This window comes from Corythoichthys intestinalis, chromosome 21 (assembly GCF_030265065.1).
Source record: "Corythoichthys intestinalis isolate RoL2023-P3 chromosome 21, ASM3026506v1, whole genome shotgun sequence".
NCBI classification, from domain to species: domain Eukaryota; kingdom Metazoa; phylum Chordata; class Actinopteri; order Syngnathiformes; family Syngnathidae; genus Corythoichthys; species Corythoichthys intestinalis.
The window spans coordinates 31,418,890-31,441,101 of NC_080415.1; the positions used below are offsets into that span (position 1 = coordinate 31,418,890).

General features: G+C 39.0%; 3 protein-coding genes across 3 annotated transcripts in view; 1 reads left to right on the forward strand and 2 right to left on the reverse strand.

The window, feature by feature from the left end:
• The first annotated feature begins 117 nt into the window (after positions 1 to 117).
• On the forward strand, positions 118 to 9,589 carry pelo (pelota mRNA surveillance and ribosome rescue factor). The gene is made up of 13 exons (XM_057826385.1): positions 118 to 895; positions 3,272 to 3,364; positions 4,042 to 4,192; positions 6,947 to 7,037; positions 7,105 to 7,268; positions 7,324 to 7,384; positions 7,457 to 7,618; positions 8,674 to 8,720; positions 8,878 to 8,951; positions 9,014 to 9,085; positions 9,167 to 9,241; positions 9,313 to 9,344; positions 9,411 to 9,589. Exons 1-13 carry the CDS (start codon positions 855 to 857, stop codon positions 9,503 to 9,505), a joined length of 1,158 nt encoding a protein of 385 aa, XP_057682368.1. The 5' UTR covers positions 118 to 854; the 3' UTR covers positions 9,506 to 9,589.
• Positions 9,590 to 11,812: 2,223 nt separating this feature from the next.
• paqr4b (progestin and adipoQ receptor family member IVb) lies at positions 11,813 to 18,342 on the reverse strand. The gene is made up of 3 exons (XM_057825342.1): positions 18,101 to 18,342; positions 15,320 to 15,538; positions 11,813 to 15,259 (listed from the first exon to the last, which is right to left on the reverse strand). The coding sequence occupies exons 1-3, from the start codon at positions 18,252 to 18,254 to the stop codon at positions 14,826 to 14,828; spliced, it is 807 nt and encodes a 268-aa protein (XP_057681325.1). The 5' UTR covers positions 18,255 to 18,342; the 3' UTR covers positions 11,813 to 14,825.
• A 2,984-nt stretch (positions 18,343 to 21,326) lies between these two features.
• Positions 21,327 to 22,212, reverse strand: part of cmn (calymmin) — a 29,674-nt gene continuing 28,788 nt past the window's right edge. Inside the window, exons 43-46 of the mRNA XM_057826888.1 lie at positions 21,912 to 21,956; positions 21,749 to 21,790; positions 21,479 to 21,655; positions 21,327 to 21,412 (exon numbers count right to left, since the gene is read on the reverse strand). Of these exons, the coding sequence (XP_057682871.1) occupies positions 21,339 to 21,412; positions 21,479 to 21,655; positions 21,749 to 21,790; positions 21,912 to 21,956 (338 nt within the window). The 3' untranslated portion in view covers positions 21,327 to 21,338. The remainder of the gene's footprint in view (positions 21,413 to 21,478; positions 21,656 to 21,748; positions 21,791 to 21,911; positions 21,957 to 22,212) is intronic.

The following is a 22,212-nucleotide window of genomic DNA, read 5'->3' on the forward strand; positions in this document are numbered from 1 at the left end:
GTTCGTACGCATCGGTCGTTTCTTGTGTCTGTCAGCAATGCATTTACTCACGCGAAAGAAATCAATCATATAAATGGCAACCATTACCAGAACGAATGCAAATTTAGTCGTACACGAGTGCGGTGGTATTTAAAGCATTCATATTTGTCGTATTTATTCTAACCCGGTCATGTTTTAAGCGCTTTTTTGTTTGTTGTGCTGAGGAAGGACACTCGGGGGAGCGGCAAGAACGGAAGGAATTTACGACGTACGACTGTCAATGACGCACTGACCAAGCCTTTCTCACCGTGTGTGTATTGTACTTGTCCATACTTGTGGATGAGTGTGACGTCAGCCAGGAGCTGAGGCCGTGTAAAATATGCAAATGTCAATAAAGTAAATTGATGTTAAAAACAAATTAACCTCTTGGAAATGAAATATCTGAATGCTTTTTGGTTGCATCCATAGATTTACATACAACGCCAATTCGTTGTCGAGCAGTGCTGCACCTAAATGAACTGACTAAACTTCATTAAGCTTCTTTTTAAAAAGTCCTATATCTTAATAGGCTATGTATTGCCTCCGTTAATAAATTATTTATCCTTCCAAATTTCACATGATCGAGAAAAGGCGCACAGTTGCACCTTCGCCACATTCAAAATGGCATTTGACGTACGAAGTTCCCGGATGTAAAGTAGCCAACGCTATCTTATGACGTCACTTACGCGACCAATTTCATTTGTTTCTCTTTTCCCTGTCCCAACTTGATTCAGCATTCACGCTGACAGGTTAATATTAAGATCGCCATGAGGACAATCGCTAATACACATTCGTGAATCATTTACTTTTAACAACCCGGCGACCCAAAAGCGATCATGAAGCTGCTTCACAGAGACATTGAAAAAGACAACGCCGGGTGAGTGAGCTATCTATTGAGCTAACCATATTAGCCACCGAAGCTAACCTGCTTGCTCACCTAATTGTTGTCCACGTGCCACGTCGCTGCAATTTTGTTGACATTCTGTAACAACAATATATTTAATATTCATATGCATAAAATCAGGATGTCACACTTTTCACCGGCGTAGCTGAAGTGTATACAAGCCAAGTAATACTTAATTAATGCTTCGTAAGTGTTTCCCAAATCACATTAGTGCTGCAGCTACCAATTATTTTATTTGTCGATTAATCCATCAAGTAGTTAGTTCGAATAATCGAGTAATCGGACTAGGAACATTAATAAAATTCCCGAGCATTTCTTGAAACAATGCAGGATTGCACATTCATTTAAAAATAAAATACCTGAGTTTAGCCTTAAACGGTATTTAGGAATAAAATCAGGGCTGCAGCTATTGATTATTTTAGTAATTGATTTATCAATGAAATGGTTAGTTCGAATCATCAAGTAATCGGATGAGGATCATAAGTACAACAAAAGAACAATTGGCTAATTTACATTGCAAAAGTCCGCTAGCCTACATGCTATAAACGCTAACTTTTACAATGCAACAAATGGTTGAAACTAAATTTCGAATGCATTAAAAAAAACATTAGCTCAAACAAAATCTTGGCTTCTGTTGATCTTAACAGGGAGCAGTTGGATTCAGCTATGTTCAGTGAGTTATATCATATTCACTGTTGCCACGAGAGGGCAGTGTATGCACCAAAATGAATAAAACCAAATGCAAACACTTTCAAAACCAACAATTACAATGCCACTCATTTAAACGAATACTTGAAGTGGCAAAATTTAATTTGAATCTTTTTTCTAATTGAATTACTTGAATTAATTAATTAATCGTTGCAGCACTAAATAAAATAAATGGGGATCTAAGTACAACTCAAGGATTATTGGCTAACTGTATAGCAAAAGTCCGGTAGCTTAAATGCTATAAAATGCTAACGTTTATTTTTCTAAAATATGCATAACAAACCATTCAAACACATATTCCCACAAAAAACAGCTAAATATACCTATGAACTAAATTACGAATGCATAAAAAACATATTAGCTTATGTTGTTTTTAACAGGGAGCAGCTGGATTCCACTTTGTTAAATGAGTTATGTCATATTCACTGTTGATGAGGATTTATCTAAGTACAACAAAAGTACAATTGGCTAACTTACATAGTGAAAGTCAGTTAGCTTAAACACTATAAAATGCAATTTTTTTTACAATGCTGTTAACAAATTGTTCAAACACATATTCCCACAAAAAATGATTAAATATACATTTAAAATAATTACGAATGCATGAAAAAACATTAGCTCAAAAAAAAAACTTGGCTTATGTTGGTCTTAACAGGGAGCAGCAGGATTCAGCCATGTGAAATGAGTTATGTCATATTCACTGTTGCCACTAGAGGTCAATTTATCCACCTAAATCAATAAAACTAAATACAAACACTTAAAAAAAAAAACATTACAACGCCACTCTAATTAAATGAATAGTCGAAGCAGCAAAATTGATTCGAAGCTTTTTCTAATCAAATCACTCGAGTTAATCGATTAAACATTGCAGCACTAAAGCACATATCTTAACTGTGAACGTTATAACTAGGGCTGTCAAACGATTAAAATTTTTAACCGAGTTAATGACAGCTTTAAAAATTAATTAATCGTGATTAATCGCAATTCAAACTATAAAATATGCCATATTTTTCTGTAGATTATTGTTGGAATGGAAAGATAAAACACAAGACGGATATATACATTCAACATACTGTACATAAGTACTGTATTTGTTTATTATAACAATAAATCAACAAGATGGCATTAACATTATTAACTTTCTCTTAAAGCGACCCATGGATAGAAAGACTTGTAGTTCTTAAAAGATAAATGTTAGTACAAGTTATAGAAATGTTACATTAAAACCCCTCTTAATGTTTTCGTTTTATTAAAATTTGTAAAATTTTCAATCAAAAAATAAACTAATAGCTCGCCATTGTTGATGTCAACAATTACACCATGCTCACTCATGGTACTAACCAATAAAATCAGTTGGACCCAAACGCCAGCAGAGGGCGCCAAACACCAAAAAACAAGTAACAAGCGGACATTACTCTGTACTGTCATTTTAGTCTGTTTGAGCGGGGCATGTGCGTTAATTGCGTGAAATATTTTCACGTGATTAATTTAAAAAATTAATTACCGCCCGTTAATGCGATAATTTTGACAGCCCTAGTTATAACATGTAAAGTGACAAAAACATAACTTGCCATCTGTGGTTTTTTTTTTTGTTTTTTTTGTTTTGTTTTTTTTTTCATTTGTTTGGGGTGTTTTTCGCAGTCAGGTGACGCTCATTCCAGAGGAAGCAGAGGACATGTGGCACACCTACAACCTACTTCAACAGGGAGACAGTCTGAGAGCTTCTACCATAAGGTAATCATAATATTACTCAAGTAAAAGTAGTTGTCTAAAAATGTACTCAAGTACAAGTAAAAAAGTATTCGTTGAAAAGAATACTCAAGTAATGAGTGAAATTGTGAGTCACTGCTTACAATGTCTGATTTTTTAAAAATAATGGTATTTTTTTTCCTTCAGTACAACTTCATCTTTATGAACTGTTATTATTATACTGTACTCAAACCTATTACATGACCTTATTAGACCAAAAAGATGACACAAAAATAATCGAATTCAGACCACAACAAAACTATGAAAAATCACCGTCCAAAAAGCATGAGTGCTTTCTAGTGGAGAAAAAAACATTGTTACCTCTGATTGTTGTAATGGAGTTATGTGGTTATTGGTGCGACGTCTCATTGGTGAAACTGAGACCACTTTTGTCATTTTCTGGCAGAAATAAAGTCACTATGTAGAAAGAGGAAAACTGTAACGACTCTAGCTTAGTCCAAAGTAGCGGAGTAAGAGTAGTGTTTCTTCTTCACAAATCTACTCAAGTAAAAAGTATTGAGTGGTAAAACTACTCTAAGAAGTACATTTTTCTCAAAAAGTTACTCAAGTAAATGTAACTGAGGAAATGTAACGCACCTAAGTACCCACCTCAATTATTGGTACACGTTGGGCTTCAATAAACACTTTTTAAATCCCTTTAGAAAAGTACAGACAGAATCCACTACTGGGAGCGTGGGCAGCTCCAGAGTTCGGACCACCTTGACGTTATGCGTGGAGACCATTGACTTTGACACGCAGGCCTGCCAGCTGAGAGTAAAGGGCACCAATATCGAGGAGAACCAGTATGTGAAGGTTAGTCATTGACGGCGATAGATGTCTGGTGCATTTGAACTGGGAGGGGCTGGCAGCAATTGAATGAAAACATGAGTATTTACTGATTTAAAAAAAAAAATTCTAAAAAAATACATCACCCACCAAATTTCACACGAAAATGACATTTGTTCTTAGATAAGCCACACTAGACTCACTGTATTATGGGATATTTCCAAGATAAAAGATATTAAACAATAAAAATGTATTAGACAGTGGCATTATGAGACTGTCTAAGACCAAATCAACCACCATGAAGCTTTGAACCAACTGGCTGCGAAGCTTCATTGCTTCAAGAAGCTTCATTTGGCCATCACTGCTCCCTTGGGGGAGACAGTCAACCTCTGCTGCCACCTGCTGTCAACACTGTTGTTATTCAACATGCCTCTGAGCATGCATTGCAGCACTGCAGATGTAAATAACAATTTAAAATTCATGTTCTGATATTTCTTCAGTTACTGTTCCAGTTGTTTCATTATTTGCTAGTTATGGTATGGTCAAAATTTATGTTCTGTGCTAGTTATTTCTTATTCTTTTTTTTTCTGTTTTTAATTATTATTATTTTAATTTTCTGTTCTATAATTTAATTATTCTAATTAAAAATGTTTTCTTCTAAATCTTCAACAACAACAAAAAGTGATATTTTTAAATAATAAAATTCCAGTTCCGGTAGTTTAATTTAAAAAAAAAAAAATTCATTTCTAAATTTTGTGCTTATTTGCAAGATGGAATATTTACCTTTTTTTTTTTTTTTTAATTAAATCTTGAAAAAAAAACATTTTGCTTCCGCATTTTAAATCTATATTAAATATACTGTTCTACTTTATATATTTGTTTTTAAAAATTATATCATTTAATAATCTTGCTATTTTGTAAGATTTTTTTTTTTTTTTGCCATTTTGTGACCAAATCTTTTTACTAAAACGTTTTAAACAATATTAAATATCCTGTGCTATTTTCTAAGGTTGCATTTTTATCATTTTAATGACTCTAAAGCAAAAACCTTTGACAATTTTTAAAAATTTAAATCTATTAATAATGGAAATAAAATATTTTTTCCTGAAATGAAAATAAATATAACTAGAAATATTTTTAGTGCTGCGACGATTCATCGAATAACTCAAGTAATTTGGCTAGAGTATTGAGTATTTGTTTAGTAAGAGTGGTGTTAAAATGATTTGTTTTGAAAGTGTTTGCGTTTAATTTGAATGATTTGGGTGGATACACTGACCTCTAGTGGCAACAGTGAACAGGACAAAACTCATTTAACGTGGCTGAATCCAGCGGCTCCCTGTTAAGACCAACTTAAGTTAATGTTTTTTGTATGATTATAGTGTTGACAGATGGCAGCAGAGGTTGACTGTCTCCCCCAAGGGAGCAGTGATGGCCAAATGAAGCTTCTTGAAGCAATGGATGGATCAGTTCATGGTGGTTCACTTGGTCTTATGATGCCGCTGTCAAATAAAGTGTTACCGGTTAATATCTTTTAGTGGAAATACCCCATAATACAGTGAGGGCAGCTGCTGCTTATAGTCCAGTGCAGCTTTTCTATGAACAAATGTCGTTTTCGTGTCACATTTGGTGGGTAGCGGCTTATAGTCAGTTGCGCCTTATAGTGCGAAAATTACAGTAATCATTAAATATTAGAGCTGGAACGGGTACTCGAGCAACTCGAGTTTAAAAACTGATCCGTTTAATTTTGCCAGCTCTAAGCATCACGTTTTGCCCGGATTACTTTTAATGCGGGACGACGCGCTGACGTCACGTGCGTAGAGGAAGAAGCAATTACATTTTTTTTTAAAAACTTACCACAGCCGCTACAAAATACACCGACGTTGCTAAAAACTATGCCCGCAGGATGCTAGTGTGGTAGCAGGTAGTGTCTGATGAGTCTCATAGATATCGCATGCATTTAGGACTAGATGCGAAATGACAGACTCGGCCGCGTATGGGCAGCGTTAGTAAACAGCCGTCATCTTTAAGCAGCAGACTTCTCATCGCTAATAAATATAATGTTACTGTCACTCGCTAACGTAACGTTAGCCCTTCGGAGGGCTTGGTTTCTATTGATTATGACCACTGTCGATGCGTGGCTAACGTGTCTTACATACAGGCTCTATTTAATCTGTAAAAACACAGCGCTGTAGAGTGATGAGGGTGTAAAATTAATACATTGTAAAGCTAACTGTCAATTTTAGCTCAGTAGTCATTGTTGATTAAAACACCAAGTAGCACTGGTCCCTAATGTCCTCCAATACAGCAGGTGTCATACATTTATTTTGAACACTGCAAAAACTCAAAATCCTATCAGTACTTACAGTTTAGACTAACTTAAAATTAGCTTGACTCAAATGGAAATTCAATTGAAACACGTAGCTTTCAAGTGATGTGTGTTATCAAGCGTAATTACATTTTTAGTTAAGGAATATGTTGGGTTTTTTTTTATAAGATATGGACGTTTTTTGAGTGAAAGCAGTGAATTTTTTTTCTAGTCACATCTTAGATGCAATTGTTGGCTGTTTTCAACAATGTACATCGAAAATAAAGACATTGATTGACTGAAAATGGTTCAATATCGGATTAAATGTCTTTTTTTCTCAATTATATTCGTAGTTGCTCTTTACCTAAAAAAAAAAAAAGTTTTATCCGATTACTCGATAGAATTTTCAGTCGATTACTCGATTACTAAAATATTCGATAGCTGCAGCCCTATTAAATATATTCATTTAAAATCAGATGGGGGCTTACCACACCATCGAGCTGGAGCTCAACCGAAAATTCACCCTGGCCAAAAAGAGTTGGGACAGCGTGGTCTTGGCCCGAATCGGTAAACTCAACCGTCCGCCGAACCCTCGATGCCAGAAACGCAACTTTTTAACACCCTCCGTTCTCAGACGAGGCATGCGACGCCACGCAGAAGGCCGACGTGGCGGCGGTGGTGATGCAGGAGGGCCTGGCCAACCTGGTGCTGGTGACTCCCGCCATGACGCTTCTCCGCGCCAAAGTGGAGCTCACCATTCCCCGCAAGCGGAGGGGGAGCTGCACGCAACACGAAAAGGTTCGGCGCCGTCATTTTAGATAAATGGCGCGAGATTAATCCCGATCAATCGCAGGCTCTCGAGAGGTTCTACGAAGCCGTCATGCAGGCCATACTTCGCCACATTAATTTTGACGGTAATATTCGCAAACTGTTAAACGAAATTTGGTCAGATTTGTCATTCTGTGGCGTTTTTCGTCCTCCAACAGTGGTCAAGTGCATCCTGGTGGCCAGCCCGGGCTTCGTGAAGGATCAGTTCATGACGTATCTCTTCAAAGAGGCCGTGCGGCAAGACAACAAGCTGCTGCTGGAGAACAGACCCAAGTTTATGATGGTCCATTCGTCGTCGGGTCATAAGTACTCGCTTAAAGGTTGGCGAGAAAAGATTTGAAAATGTAAAAATTAGGGTTGTTCCGATCATGTTTTTTTGCTCCCGATCCGATCGTTTTAGTTTGAGTATCTGCCGATCCCGATATTTCCTAATCCGATTGTTTTGGGGGTTTTTTTCAAATCATTCCCGATCATTTTTCCCGATCATATACATTTTGGCAATGCATTAAGAAAAAAATGCATAAAACTCGGACGAATATATACATTCAACATACAGTACATGAGTACTGTATTTGTTTATTATGACAATAAATCCTCAAGATGGCATTTACATTATTAACATTCTTTCTGTGAGAGGGATCCACGAACAGAAAGACTTGTTATTCTTAAAGGATAAATGTGACTTTGTATATTGTGACTAAATATTGCCATCTAGTGTATTTGTTGAGCTTTCAGTAAATGATACTGTAGCCATTTAAATGTTCTGCCCAAATGCATGATGGGAAGTGCAACCATGACCGTGCGTAGTGGCACCAATTGATATATCTTCTCTGCGTTGGGAAGTAACATAGGGTGTTAAGGAAAAGATCAACCACTCATTCTCCCCACATTGCTTCCCACGATATTTCTAATTGTTGAGAGAGGGGGCTTTAGCCAATTAAATAGAGGCTCCAAAGACTGCCAAAATTCTCTCTACTCATTTTACACTGCTTGTTAGCTCTTTATATAGGTAAAACGGCACCATTATAGATTGAATGCGTGAGTGGGTCGTGCAGCGCATGCGTTAATTGCATTAAATATTTTAACATGATTAATTTTTAAAAAATTAATTACTGCCGTTTACGCAATAAATTTGATAGCCCTACTTTAAGCCAAAGTTAAAGACTGGATGAATGTAAGACATTTTGTCTGTAATGTTAAATACAATTAGAAAACGATTTAATTAAAAAAAATATATATATATTAAAAATAGGCATGTCCGATATTTTTTTGCTGATTCCGATACTTTGAAAATGACGTGATCGGACCCGATCAATCGGGACATCTTTAGTAAAAATCATATTTTACAATGTTTACTACTTGTTTTTTTGGTTAGAAATCCTCTCCGATCCTACTGTGACGAACAGGCTGTCCGATACGAAGGTGATGAACGATCATATTTCAGTGTTTGACAAGGATAGACGTCTAATCCATTTCGACTGGGAGGGCCGGCAGCGATTATCACTGCCGGCCCTCCTAGTCAAAATGGATTAGACGTCTATCACTGTCAATGGTAGCTAACAAAGTGTCGTCACTTCAGGCTGCAGGAGAAGTGAAAGCCTTAGAGGATTTCTACAAAATGCTGCAACACGAGCCCGATAGAGCTTTTTACGGGTGAGTCATTATTTTATTCCCGACAATAATTCCGGAATTGACGGATTTCCGATTCCCGGCAGACTGGCTCACGTGGAGAGAGCGGCAGAAGCCCTCGCCGTCGACACTTTGTTGGTCAGCGATAAGCTCTTCAGGTAAGAAATCATTCCCAATCTTTAAATATAAAATACTGAAAGTATGATCATTTTGATTTCAATGTTTTCACGTCCGCGCAGGCATCAAGACGTGCCCACAAGGGCGCGCTACGTTCGCTTGGTGGACAAAGTGAGAGACAGCGGTGGAAATGTCAGGTAAGCGGGGAAAGTCACTTTTCTATTTTCCATTTATTTTTTCACAAAACACGATTTTCTTCTTCACACAGAATATTTTCAAGTCTTCACGTATCAGGGGAACGTAAGTAACAACAAAAATGGACTTATGGTCACAATGTCGTCACTTTACCTGATTTTTTTCTTTTAGAACTGACTCAACTGAGCGGAGTGGCGGCCATCTTGAGGTTTCCAATTGCCGACGTTTCCGAAGGCGAAGATGACAGTAGCTCGGATGACGACTGAATAATGAAATATGGCGGATTAAAAAAAAAAGTTGTAAATATAACGTGTTTTACGCTTCGTTTTTCATGTTTTTGTCAGACGGATGAATATTCTATAGAGTTGTCTGATAATATCGATATCACTTTTTCATTTTTGGTTTTGGGCAAATATGCATATTGAAAGCTGGTCACAGCTTGGCACACCAGTTATGCTTACGGACCACTAGATGTTTTTAAACTAAGTCTGCTCACATAACATCCCAAGCATCATGGTGCAAAAATTGAACAGTAAATGATTGAAAAATGAGTTATGAACTCACTACATAGCACTACTGCGTCACCAGAAAGAAATAGTCACTAAGAAAACTAGAAAATAAAATACAATTCCTGGGAACTGTCATTGCATTGGCATGTTTGCCTGCCTGTATTTCTAATGCTTTGGTCAAAAAAAAAAAACAGACTAAAGTTACGGGTTTTTTTGTTTGTTGTTTTAACACTTTGGGGGATGATGGAACACTGCTCTGATGACTGGTTCTGCAACGGAGAAAACATTCACTGGGCAGGCTCTCTAGCAACACGTTACAGGCGGCGCCATACCGTAGTATTATGTGCAAAGCGTAAGTCAATTTCAACACACGCTAATTGGTCCCGTGAAATGATGAAAATCAGACATCTTCATGAATTTATAAAACCCCACCGGACACCCCGGACAGGATGTAAAAAGTGGACATGTCCGGGCAAAAGAGGACTTTTGGTCAACCTACCCTGGGGGCTCTTTGGGGGTAACTATTGTAAACATGATTTGTGAATTATTTAATTATGGACATTTATTTATATGGTACATTTATTCTCTATAACAGTTGAAATTCTATTTTTTTGCAGAACGTTTATTTGGAAATCGTTGAGGTTGTTACATTTATCATTATTAAAGCATCCAGTGGGGGCATCACAATACAATTAGCAATAACACGTTAAGTGCACGACCGCATATATCGGTATCGGTTTTTGGTGTTTGACAACATCAGGATATCTGTTAAAAAGTCAGTTATCGGACAACTAGTAAATATTTGGCTGCATTAAGTATAAAAAAACAACACAGGAATAAGATGCAAAAATATATACTTTATGCCCTTTTTAAAAATAAGTTTTGCTACTGTACAGATCAAGTAAGCAGGATTTTTGTGAATGAATTCCGCAGAGTATTCTTGCATGCACAATAGAAGTGAAACTAGTCTAGCGCCACCAGGGCTAAAGTGCAATAAAAGTACCCTTACATACTGTTCTGTTCACTTCTGACAAAGATTATAATCATAGTTGACTATCAAAATATGAATTACAGCACCCTGACATTAAATAAGCTCAGTTTTTGTATAAACTAGTGAAAAACTGATCTTGAAGTTTCAAACTCTCTTGTAATCCGTCCAACAAAAAAATACATATGCAAGACCTGGACTCAAAGGCCTTGTTCAGACTGGCAGCCAAAATCTGAATTTTATCCCACTCAGATTGAAACTTGATGCCTCTTTAGCAGTTTGAACAGCAGCAATGCATGGAAATCTGCTTTTTGTGAGACTGATTGAAACCACATACAGGAAATGGTTTCATATCAAGACGATTTTCAAGTCTGAACAGCCCAGATTTTGACTGTCCATAACATCCCTCTATGCAGCCTGACGCCTTCGTTGCCCCAGCAACATTTCAGGTGTGTCAAATATGTGGCCCAGTCTGAACAGGCCCAGATCAGATTTGGACCCTTGCTAAAAAATATGTCAACAATCAGCCCTGAAAATCAGACTTGAGGAATCAGATTGGAATCAGATACGCCTGCAGTCTGAACGCAGCCTAACAGTTTCAAAAAACCCTCTTTAATGTTGTCCTATGATAAAATACATCCATGACATTAAAAACCTTTAAGATTCCTTCCAATTCCCTTGATTTAACCATTTCAAGATTCCTGCAGTTTCTATGGTATAACAGTTAAGATTCCCACATTTAACTGATTAGCTGCCATTAATGGCGCTAGACGTCCAATCCATTTGAAGTGGGGGGCCGGGGCATGGTAGCGGACAGGCAAGTCAGGCAGTTGCTTGGGGCCCCGGCCAATAAAGGGGCCCCTTATGGCTGCCAAACAATGTACTCCAGGACATCTAAAATGACACTGCAGTAGCAAACCTCTCTTGTATTTATATTGTTTTTATTTTGTCTGAGGAGAAGTATTAGCACCCCTTGTGATTTTGCAAGTTCACCCACTTAGAAAATAGGTAGAGGTCTGAAATTTTCATCATAGATGCATTTCCACTTATAAAGACATAATGGGGGGGGGGGGGGGGGGGTTAATCCGGGAATCACATTGTATGATTTTTCAACAATTTATTTGTAATTTCCTGGAGTTCATAAGTATTTGTAACCCTGAGAAAATCAGTGCAGAAGCCTTTGTTTGCAATTACAAGGTCAGACGCTTTCTGTAGATCTTCACCAGGTTTTCACATATGGAAATGGCGATTTTGGCCCATTCCTCCACACTAATCTTCTCTAGATCTGTCGGCTTTCAGGGCTGTCTTTGAGAAACATGAAGTTTCAGCTCCATCCAAAGATTTTCTGTTGGATTGTGATCTGGAGACTAGCTAGGCCACTCCAGAACCTTGATATGCTTTTTACGCAGCCACTCCGTGGTCAGCTTGGCTGTGTGCTTCGGATCATTGTCATATTGGAAGATCCAGCCACAACTCATCTACAAGTTGTGGCTCAAAGTCTGACGATACATTTCACCATTCCTCCTCTGCCTTATACAGTACAGTCGTCCTGTTCCCTTTGCCGAAAAGCAGCCCCAAAGCATGAGGTTTCCACCCCCATACTTCACAGTTGGGATGGTGTTCCTGGAATTGTACTCATCCTTTTTTCTCCACGCACAACAAGTTTGCACCAAACTAGTTGTACTTTGGTCTCAGCCGACCTCATGACTTTCTCCCATGACCCCTTTGCATCATTCAGATGGTCCCTGGCAAACTTCACATGTCGTGTACTGGCTTCAACGGGGGAACCTTCTGAGGAATGCATGATTTCAAACCATTGCACCGTAGCGTTCTACTTACTGTAGCCTTTGAAACTGTGCATCCAGCTCTCTTCAGGTCATTGACCAGCTCCTGTCGTGTAGTTCTAGGCTGAGCCTTCACTTTTCTCCTCATGAGTGATGCCCCACGAGGGGAGATTTTACATGGAGCCCCAGACCGAGGTAGATTATCAGTCATGTTTAGCCTTTCATTTTCTAACAACTGCTGCAACTGTTGATTTATTGTCACCAAGCTGCTTTTCAATTGTCCCATAGATTTTTAAAGCTTTGTGGAGCTCAACAAGTTTTCTCTGGTGTCTTTTGAAAGCTCTCTAGTCTTGCCCATGGTAGCAGTTGGATCATGACTGACTGGGGTGCAGAGGTTAGGGGTAATGGTGGACTTTTACAGTGGGGCAAATAAGTATTTAGTCAACCACTAATTGTGCAAATTCTCCCACTTGAAAATATTAGAGAGGCCTGTAATTGTCAACATGGATGAACCTCAACCACGAGAGACAATGTGGAAAAAAACAGAAAATCACATTGTTTGATTTTTAAAGAATTTATTTGCAAATCATGGTGGAAAATAAGTATTTGGTCAATACCAAAAGTTCATCTCAATACTTTGTTATGTACCCTTTGTTGGCAATAACGGAGCCCAAACGTTTTCTGTAACTCTTCACAAACTTTTCACACACACAGTTGCTGGTGTTTTGGCCCATTCCTCCTTGCAGATCTCCTCTAGAGCAGTGATGTTTTGGGGCTGTCGTTGGGCAACACGGACTTTCAACTCCCTCCACAGATTTTCTATGGAGTTGAGATCTGGAGACTGGCTAGGCCACTCCAGGACCTTGAAATGCTTCTTACGAAGCCATTCCTTTGTTGCCCTGGCTGTGTGTGTCATGCTGAAAGACCCAGCCACGTCTCATCTTCAATGCCCTTGCTGATGGTAGATTTTCACTCAAAATCTCTCGATACATGGCCCTATTCATTCTTTCCTTTACACAAATGAGTCGTCCTGGTCCCTTTGCAGAAAAACAGCCCCAAATCATGATGTTTCCACACCCATGCTTCACAGTGGGTATGGTGTTCTTCGGATGCAATTCAGTATTCTTCCTCTCCAAACACGAGAACCTGTGTTTCTACCAAAGTTCTATTTTGGTTTCATCTGACCATAACACATTCTCCCAGTCATCTTCTGGATCATCCAAATGCTCTCTAGCGAACCGCAGGGGGACACATCTGGCAGTGCAGGATTTGAGTCATTGGCGGCGCATTGTGTTACTGATAGTAGCCTTTGTTACTGTGGTCCCAGCTCTCTGTAGGTCATTCTCTAGGTCCCCCCGTGTGGTTCTGGGATTTTTGTTCACCGTTCTTGTTATCATTTTGACGCCACGGGGTGAGATCTTGCATGGAGCCCCAGATCGAGGGAAATTATCAGTGGTCTTGTGGTCTTCCATTTTCTAATAATTGCTTCCACAGTTGATTTCTTTACACCAAGCGTTTTACCTATTGCAGATTCAGTCTTCCCAGCCTGGTGCAGGTCTACAATTTTGTCTCTGGTGTCCTTCGACAGCTCTTTGGTGTTGGCCATAGTGGAGATTGGAGTGTGACTGACTGAGATTGTGGACAGGTGTCTTTGATACAGATGATGAGTTAAAACATGTGCCATTAATACAGGTAACGAGTGGAGCCTCGTTAGAAGACCTTTGACAGCCAGAAATCTTGCTTTTTTTGTAGGTGACCAAATACTTATTTTCCACTCTAATTTGGAAATAAATTCTTTAAAAATCAAACAATGTGATTTTCTTTCTTTTTTTCCACATTCTCTCTCTCATGGCTGAGGTTTACCCATGTTGACAATTACAGGCCTCTCAAATCTTTTCAAGTAGGAAAACTTGCATAATTGGTGGTTGACTAAATACTTATTTGCCCCACTGTATACTTATGAACCCCAGTAAATTACAAATGAATTATTTTTAAAAATCATACAATGTGAGTTCCGGATTTTTTTTAAAGATTATGCCTCTAAGTGGAAATGCATCTATGCAGATCTTTACCTATTTTCTAAGTGGGTGAATTTGCACAAAAATCACAAGAGTTGCAAATACTTCTGCCCCTCACTGTATATTGTGTGCCAACTTTTGATGTGGCACAGGTGGGTTGGTAGGCCAAATGGACCACTTGCTTGGAGCCCCAAGAGACACCAGCAACGCCATTGAGTGGGAGGCTGGCAGCCCTTCCAGTTCAAATGACTTGGACGTCTACTCAGTTGCTACCATTGACATCAACTTCATTCTGCAGGACACTGATAATTCTTAACCCAAGTCAAATCCTCCAAGGTCCCCCAGTGAAGATAAATAATAGAGCAAACGACCATCACGTGCATAATCTGGTGACTGTTACCCCAATTGTCAAAGCGGCCCGGGCCGAATCGCTCGGGAATCTGGACCACGTTGACCAGCCCGCCTAGCACGGCCAGCGAGTCCATGATGACGAAATGGCGCAGCGAGTCGGGGCTACCCGCCCCGCGCCCATAGACGCGAAACAGGAATAGGCCGAAGCGGAACGCGGCCTGCCACACGAAGGCCCGCAGGCGCAGGACGTTGGTTCGCGCCGTGGTGGCCTGGTAGATACCGTACGCCGACAGGAAGACGTAAGCTAGCAACGCTGCCCGCCGCGCGCTCGGGAAGCAAAGCAGCGTGATGTGGATGATGGGTAGCGCACCTGAGCGGAAGAAACTTTGTGAGAATTGACATTTTTACGCGTTACCTGAGTAGAACTCACCTAGCGTGTTGACCAAGCACACGCCGAACATGTCAAGGGACAGCAACGTGTCGTAGACGTGCTCGCCGCCCACGTGGTTCATGAAGACGTGGTAGAGAACTGAGCCCACCGTGGGGCTGAGGCAAGCCAGGTAGTGGACCACGCCGATCCAGACGCTGTCCACTTCGTGCCAAGGGATGCTGAATGGAAGCAGGACCAGGAACACGAAGAAAGGGATGCCTGAGGAGACAACGGGAAGATGTTTTGTTGGAGGTCCGCCAGGCTTTTAAAACTTGAACCTCTAATTTTAGGAAAAAGCACTTGTTAAAACAAGAAATAAAAATTATATTTAAAAAATACAAATAAATCTTTTACAATTTTAATTATATGCATAATAATTGCTAAACGATTTTTTTGCTAATTTCTTAAATGACCCCAATTTTACTTAATAATTATTAATCATTTATCCATTAAATTATTGTACATTAATCTTAAATTTTTTTTTAAAAATGCACTCTGGTTATGGCCTCCAATAACTTAAAATATTAACGTACCGTAACTTTCGGACAACAAACCCCTACTTTTTCCCCCTCATTTTGAATCCTGTGGCTTATAGTGCAGTGCAGCTTATTTGTTGATTTATTTGGGCTAATAGGTAACACTTGCCAGCCTTTGATGGCGCCGTCATGAGAATCATAATTATGACATGACACTATCATCGGCGTTATTGAATGCTTTTGACGGACGTCATTAAGTGTCATCCAACAAATTATGTCACTAAATCCAATTATGTCCTGCTCGGGTCTTTTACATCCATTCAAAAGTGACGTAATTTGCCAAATCACACCAAATGACAACTGTCATAAGCATTCATTAAAGCTCATGGCAGTGTCATTTCATAATTATGATTGTCTTATGACAGTCTTATGGCGCCACTGTCAAATAAAGTGTTAACAAATACCATAACTAGCATTTAATGAAACAACTTCAATAGTATCAATAGATATAATAAGCACAGAACATGAATTTGCATCGTTATTTATCTGTAGCACTGCATTGCATGCTAGGAGGCATGTTGGACAACAACAGTGGTGGCAGCAGAGGTTAACTCTCTCTCCAAGGGGAGCAGTAATAGCCAAATGAAGCTTTGCAGCCAATTGGTTCAAAGCTTCATGGTGGTTCATTTGGTCTTATGACAGTCTTATGATGCAACTGTCAAATGTGTTTCTGCTTAGTATCTTTTGGTGTAAATATCCTATAATACAGTGAGGACAGCTGTGGCTCATAGTCTGGTGCAGTTTGCCATTGAACAAATGCAGTTTTCTTGTCAAAATTGGTGGGTGGCGTCTTACAGTCCAAAAATTACGGTATCATTCATAATTTTCTTTAAAAAATTGGCAATTTATTTTACTTTAAGCCAGTACTTCTCAAATAGTGGGGCGGGCGCCCCCGGGGGGGGGGGGGACGCGATGCTAGGGGTGGCGCAAGTGACCTTGGGGAACATACTTTTTTGTCGTACTAGAATAAAGTGTCATTTCACATCCACTGAGTGGGTGGCAGTGGCGCTCTCATTTTCAGCATGTGCGCAGTATTTTTGAACCAAACAAGAACACACAGCAAAGACCACTGGAGATATGAAAAGCTTAGACTAAGAAATATGACGAAGCGTTTGTAGCATTTTGCTTTTGGCTTTGACCTTTAGTACGGTGGAAAACGAGGAAAGACCAGTCTGTTTACTTTTTCTAAAAATGTTTGCAGCGGACTTCTTCAGCGGAATTGTTTTTTTTCCCCAGGAAGAAACGTGCCGAATATTGCCAACAATCGTCCCGCTTTGTCAGTATTACATCAGTAAACCAGCTAACACTGTCAGCATCACATTAGGAGGCATACTAGGTTGCTCAATGAAAAATAACCCAACACCACAGCAAAGGAGCTGATACTGCCTGCAGCAAAAAAAAAAAAAACTGTCTCTCTGTTCAATGACACTGTTGTTTTTGTTGTATTAATTCTTTTTTTCTTCAGTATAATAGTTTGACATTTTGTCCTCTCGAGTTCAAATTCATGATTATTTATTGATTTTATTTATTTTTTTCAGTGTCAAACGGCCCAAAAAAGTATTTTTACAGTATGGATGTTTTTTTTTTTTTTTTGCTTAATATTAAAAAGGACACAATGTTATGTCGAGGTGTACTTCTTATAATAAGAATTTTATAGACAAATGATACTACAGTATATTTACAGTGGCGGCAGAGAGTTTACGTCTTCATAGGGGGCATAACAGAAAATAATTGAGAGGCACTGCTTTAAGCCTTTTAAAAATATATATATTTCCCTTTTTTTATTTAAAAAAAAAAAAAGTTTTTTTTTTTTTTGTTAACTCACTTCCATCCATTGCCAATAATAGATATCAAATTCAATTAAACTGGGAGTATTGGCTGTGAGTAAGTAACAGTTCGTTATGGATCACGTTCTTTTCAACTATTAAGGGTTCAAACTGAAGACCTACCACACAAAAATCAGAACCTTTTCCCACTCCAACCTGAGTTTTTCTTACCACCTACGTGTGAATATCCACGCTCGTCTGAAAAACCCCCCACTCAGTTAGCCGCGGGATATTTCCAGTGCTGGGATTCTCAGGGCCGATTACAGCTAATCCCATATCCTCATTACACGCCCCTGTCAAGTGCGCTCGGAAAAACGGACACAAGTGAGAGTTTAGCGGACATCTGTCATCACCCTGCAAGAACTTGACATTTAAAGCATGGCCATTGTTAGTAGAAATTCGTGAAAAACAAGACTCACCATGACTGTAGATGTTCCCCAACTCGTTGTGCATGTAAAATAGACTCCGCACGCACTCGTGGGCGGTCGACACCGGCCGGTAACCGGTCAGCACGTATTTGTTAAACTGGAGGTGCGAAGGAGTTTTAGTGAAGTCCAACAGCCGCGGCCCCATGGTGACCAGCGCCGCTCCGGCATCCTACGGCAGGTCACCGAGGGCCGCCGCCATCGCGCCCCTCCGTTGACTGTATCGAATGCCGGCTTCTTATTCTTCTTAAGGATAAAGCTGCGCTAATCCGCACCTGAAAGGCCATGCGCGCGATCCAGGTTGCCTCTAGGCTTAGAAAATGAGTCCATCTCACCTTAAGTCATTGGAAAGAGAGATTATTTGCTTTGGGGAAAGGTTGCAAATGACAAGAATGGAATTTGGGCCAGTCCTATAGAGTAAAAAATCTCCTGCCATATTCATAGTTGAACAGTTTCAAAAGCCAGCGCTCTTCCCAGTTGAGCAGTTTTAAGATTCCCATTATTTCCTAGGTTATCAGAAGCAATATTCTCTCCCATTCAACAGGATTCCCGCCATTTTTCCCAAGTAAAGGGTTTCACGATTCCAATCATTTTCCTAGTTTAACAAATGAAATATTCCCCGCTAATTTCCTAGTAAACCTGATTCGATATTGTCGCCATTTTCCTTGATTTATCTGTTTCAAGATTCCAACCAGTTCCTAAATTGAGCAGTTTCAAGATTCCCACCATTTACCTAATTGGTTTCAAATTCCTGCCATTTTCCTTGCTTCCTGACATTTTTCTAATTGAACAGTGGCTAGATTCCCGCCAATTTTCCGAGTTGAACTTGATCAAGATTCCCTCCAATTTCCTTGAATTTTAAATTTCGATTTTCCTGACAATTTTTCAGGTTTAACAGTTTCAACATTCTCATCAATTTCCTAGCTTACCAGATGCAATATTTCCATTTTCCCAGGTAACATTCATTATTACCGCCATTTTCCTTTATTCGTTTCAAGATTCCCACCATTTTCCTAATTGAACAGTTTCAAATTCCTGCCATTTCCCTAAATTGAACAGTTTCAAGATTCCCACCATTTACCTAATTATAGTTTTAAATTCCTGCCATTTTCCCAGTTGAACATGATCAAGATGCCCTCCAATTTCCTTGAACTTTTAATATTCCGGACAATTTTTAAGGTTTAACAGTTTAAAGATTCCCTCCAATTTCCTTGAATTTTAAGTTTCACTATCCCTAACAATTTCCCCAATTGAAGAGTTTCAAGATTCCGTTTATTTCCCCAATTGAACAGTTGCAAGAGTCCTACCATTTTCCTATGCTCAAAATTCCCGCCATTTCCCCAATTGAAGTTTCCAGAGTCCTACCATTTTCCTAGCTTAAATGCTCAAAATTCCTGCAATTCCCCTCGTTAAACAGCTTTTAAATTCCCACCATTTTTCAAATTTAACAGTTTCAAGATTCCCACAATATTCATAATTTGAAGTTTCAAATTGCTCCCATGTCCCTAATTGAAGTTTTAAGATTCACACTTTTAAAAGATGCAATATTGCCACCATTTTAATTCATCAGTTTGAAGATTCCAAACATTTACCTAAATGATGTTTCAAGATTTCCACCATTTTCCCAATTGAACAGTTTCAAATTCCTGCCATTTTCCTAGGTTAACATTCATTCCTGCCATTTTTCTAATTGAACAATTTTCAGATTCCCACCAATTTTCTCAGCTAAACATGATCAAGATTCCCTCCAATTCGCTTTAATATTGAGTTTCAATATTCCTGACAATTTTTCATGTTTCAAGATTCTCATATTATTTTCCCATCTTAATAAATGCAATATTTCCATTTTCCTTGTTAACAGATTCATTATTGCCATCATTTTCCTTGATTTATCAGTTTCAAGATTCCCACCATTTTCCTAATTGAACAGTTTCAAATTCCTGCCATTTCCCTAATTGAACCGTTTAAAGAGTCCAATCATTTTCCAAACTTAACATTCTCAAAATTCCTGCCATTTCCCCTTGTCGAACAGTTTTAAAATTCCCACCATTTTCCCAATTGAACAGTTTCAACATTCCCACCATTTTCCCAATTGAAGTTTCAAATTGCTTCCATTTCCCTAATTGAAGTTTCAAGATTCTCACCATTTTCCTAGCTTAACAGATGCAAGATTGCCACCATTTTTAATTGATTTATCACTTAGAGGACTCCAAACATTTACCTAACTGAACAGTTTCAAGATTCCCACTGTTTCCCTAATTGAACAGTTTCAAGATTCCCATCATTTTCCTAGAGTTACATTCTCAATATTCCTGCCGTTCTGCTAACTGAACAAGATTCCCATCAATTTTCCCAGTTGAAAATTATCAATATTTCCTCAAATTTCCTTGAATTTTAAGTTAACATGCCCACAGTTTTCCTTGTTTTATCCACACAAAAAGTATCCCATTGAATTTAAAGTGGTACCTCTACTTACGAACATCTCAACATACAGAATTTTCAGGTTAAGACATGCCTCAATGGGAAAATATTGCCTCGTTTCATATCCTGAAATTTCTTTCGAAAGGCAAAAATACAGTATGGCTAGTACTCACAGTTACCAGAGTTTATTGAATGTAACATACTGCTCCGCCATTGGCTATTGCCTAGCATTCCTGCCATCCAATTGGCTAAGAGCGACCACTACTGTATGCATATCCCAGCGTCCTCTTCATTCACCCGTGTTCTGTTTTGATGCATTATACAAGATTTATGTCAATTTTGATATATTCAGTAAATTCTTAGCTTGCCAAGTGCACCCCCAAGCTTTTAGTTACAAAGTGTAGTCTTTCACACACAACGCTCAAGTGTGTCTTTGATTTTAATCGCTCAAATACTGTACAACAAGACCACATTCTTACCACAAATCATTAAAAACAAAAATCATGCAAAATAAATTAGAGCGCATTTGTTTTTTTATATAGAAATATCATTCAAAAACACTGACGACAACCAGAGGGTAAAACTGTTTGCCATGAACAAGTGCAGGACACAAGAGGTATATATTGGTATGATAAACAGTTACCATAGCAAATCAATGAACGTTTGACAAAAAGACTACACAAAAGAGTAAATAAAACTCAATTTACAATCAGGAATTGATGATAACTATCATACAATAACACAGGAAAGGATAACTGTGGTGTTAACCTGCGGGAGGAAACGTCCATTAAACATTTGTCCACTGTTTTCCTCAAAATGAGTCGTTACCTTGGTAGCCGCTGTTCCCAAAGAAGCCGTTCAAGTTATACTTTGAGTTCTTCGACCCTAAAGACCAGAAAAAAAGTTAAGCAGCTAGCAAAATTCGAGCTGAATCTGGTTTCGGCATCTTGCCTTGAGGGTTAAAATGCAGTTTGAGATGCTGCGGAAGGTGGAGCTGGCGCGCAGTCCGCTCCGGTGCAGGAGACGTGTCGGAATCTGAGGCCGCGTCGGACTGGAGTTGGTCTGCTCCTGGCGGCGTGAAGGCGGGATCCATTGGCGCGGGGGTGGGCGCCGAAGGGAGTGAAATCACTAACAGAAAATTATCGTGTTTGATGGCGATAAAAGTCCAATTTATTTGTCCGGGCAGTGAGTGTGGACCCTTTCAAAAATGAGAGATTTTACCTTCTGGCTGCAGTTTGCTTCCACTTATATAACCCACATTGTCTAAAAAAAAAAGGCACAAAAATGGTAAATAAGTGCATTGGAGTAGGATTGGACGTCTATTGTTGTCAAACACAGAATTGTGTTTAAAAAAGTTGTCTTTCTGGAGGCGGTCGTACAGTACCGTTAGCATTCTGAGCCACATCTGGTCGCGATTCATATGGCGAATCTGTTCAAAATGAACACAAATCCTGTTTAAAGTTCTCATGCAACAGCTAAACCCTAATCCTAAACCTCAAAAAATGCCCGACTTTGGTACCCCGCCCAGGTCAGGCCTGTGAATGAAAACTCACCATTTTGATAACATCTCATATATCTCAAAGAGTCTCACCAATTTTGAGGAGGATCCAACTAACTTCCTCAGCGCAATGGTCTCAAACGTGCACGTTGGTTTTTGACTAAAATGGCATGTTTTTCAACATTCA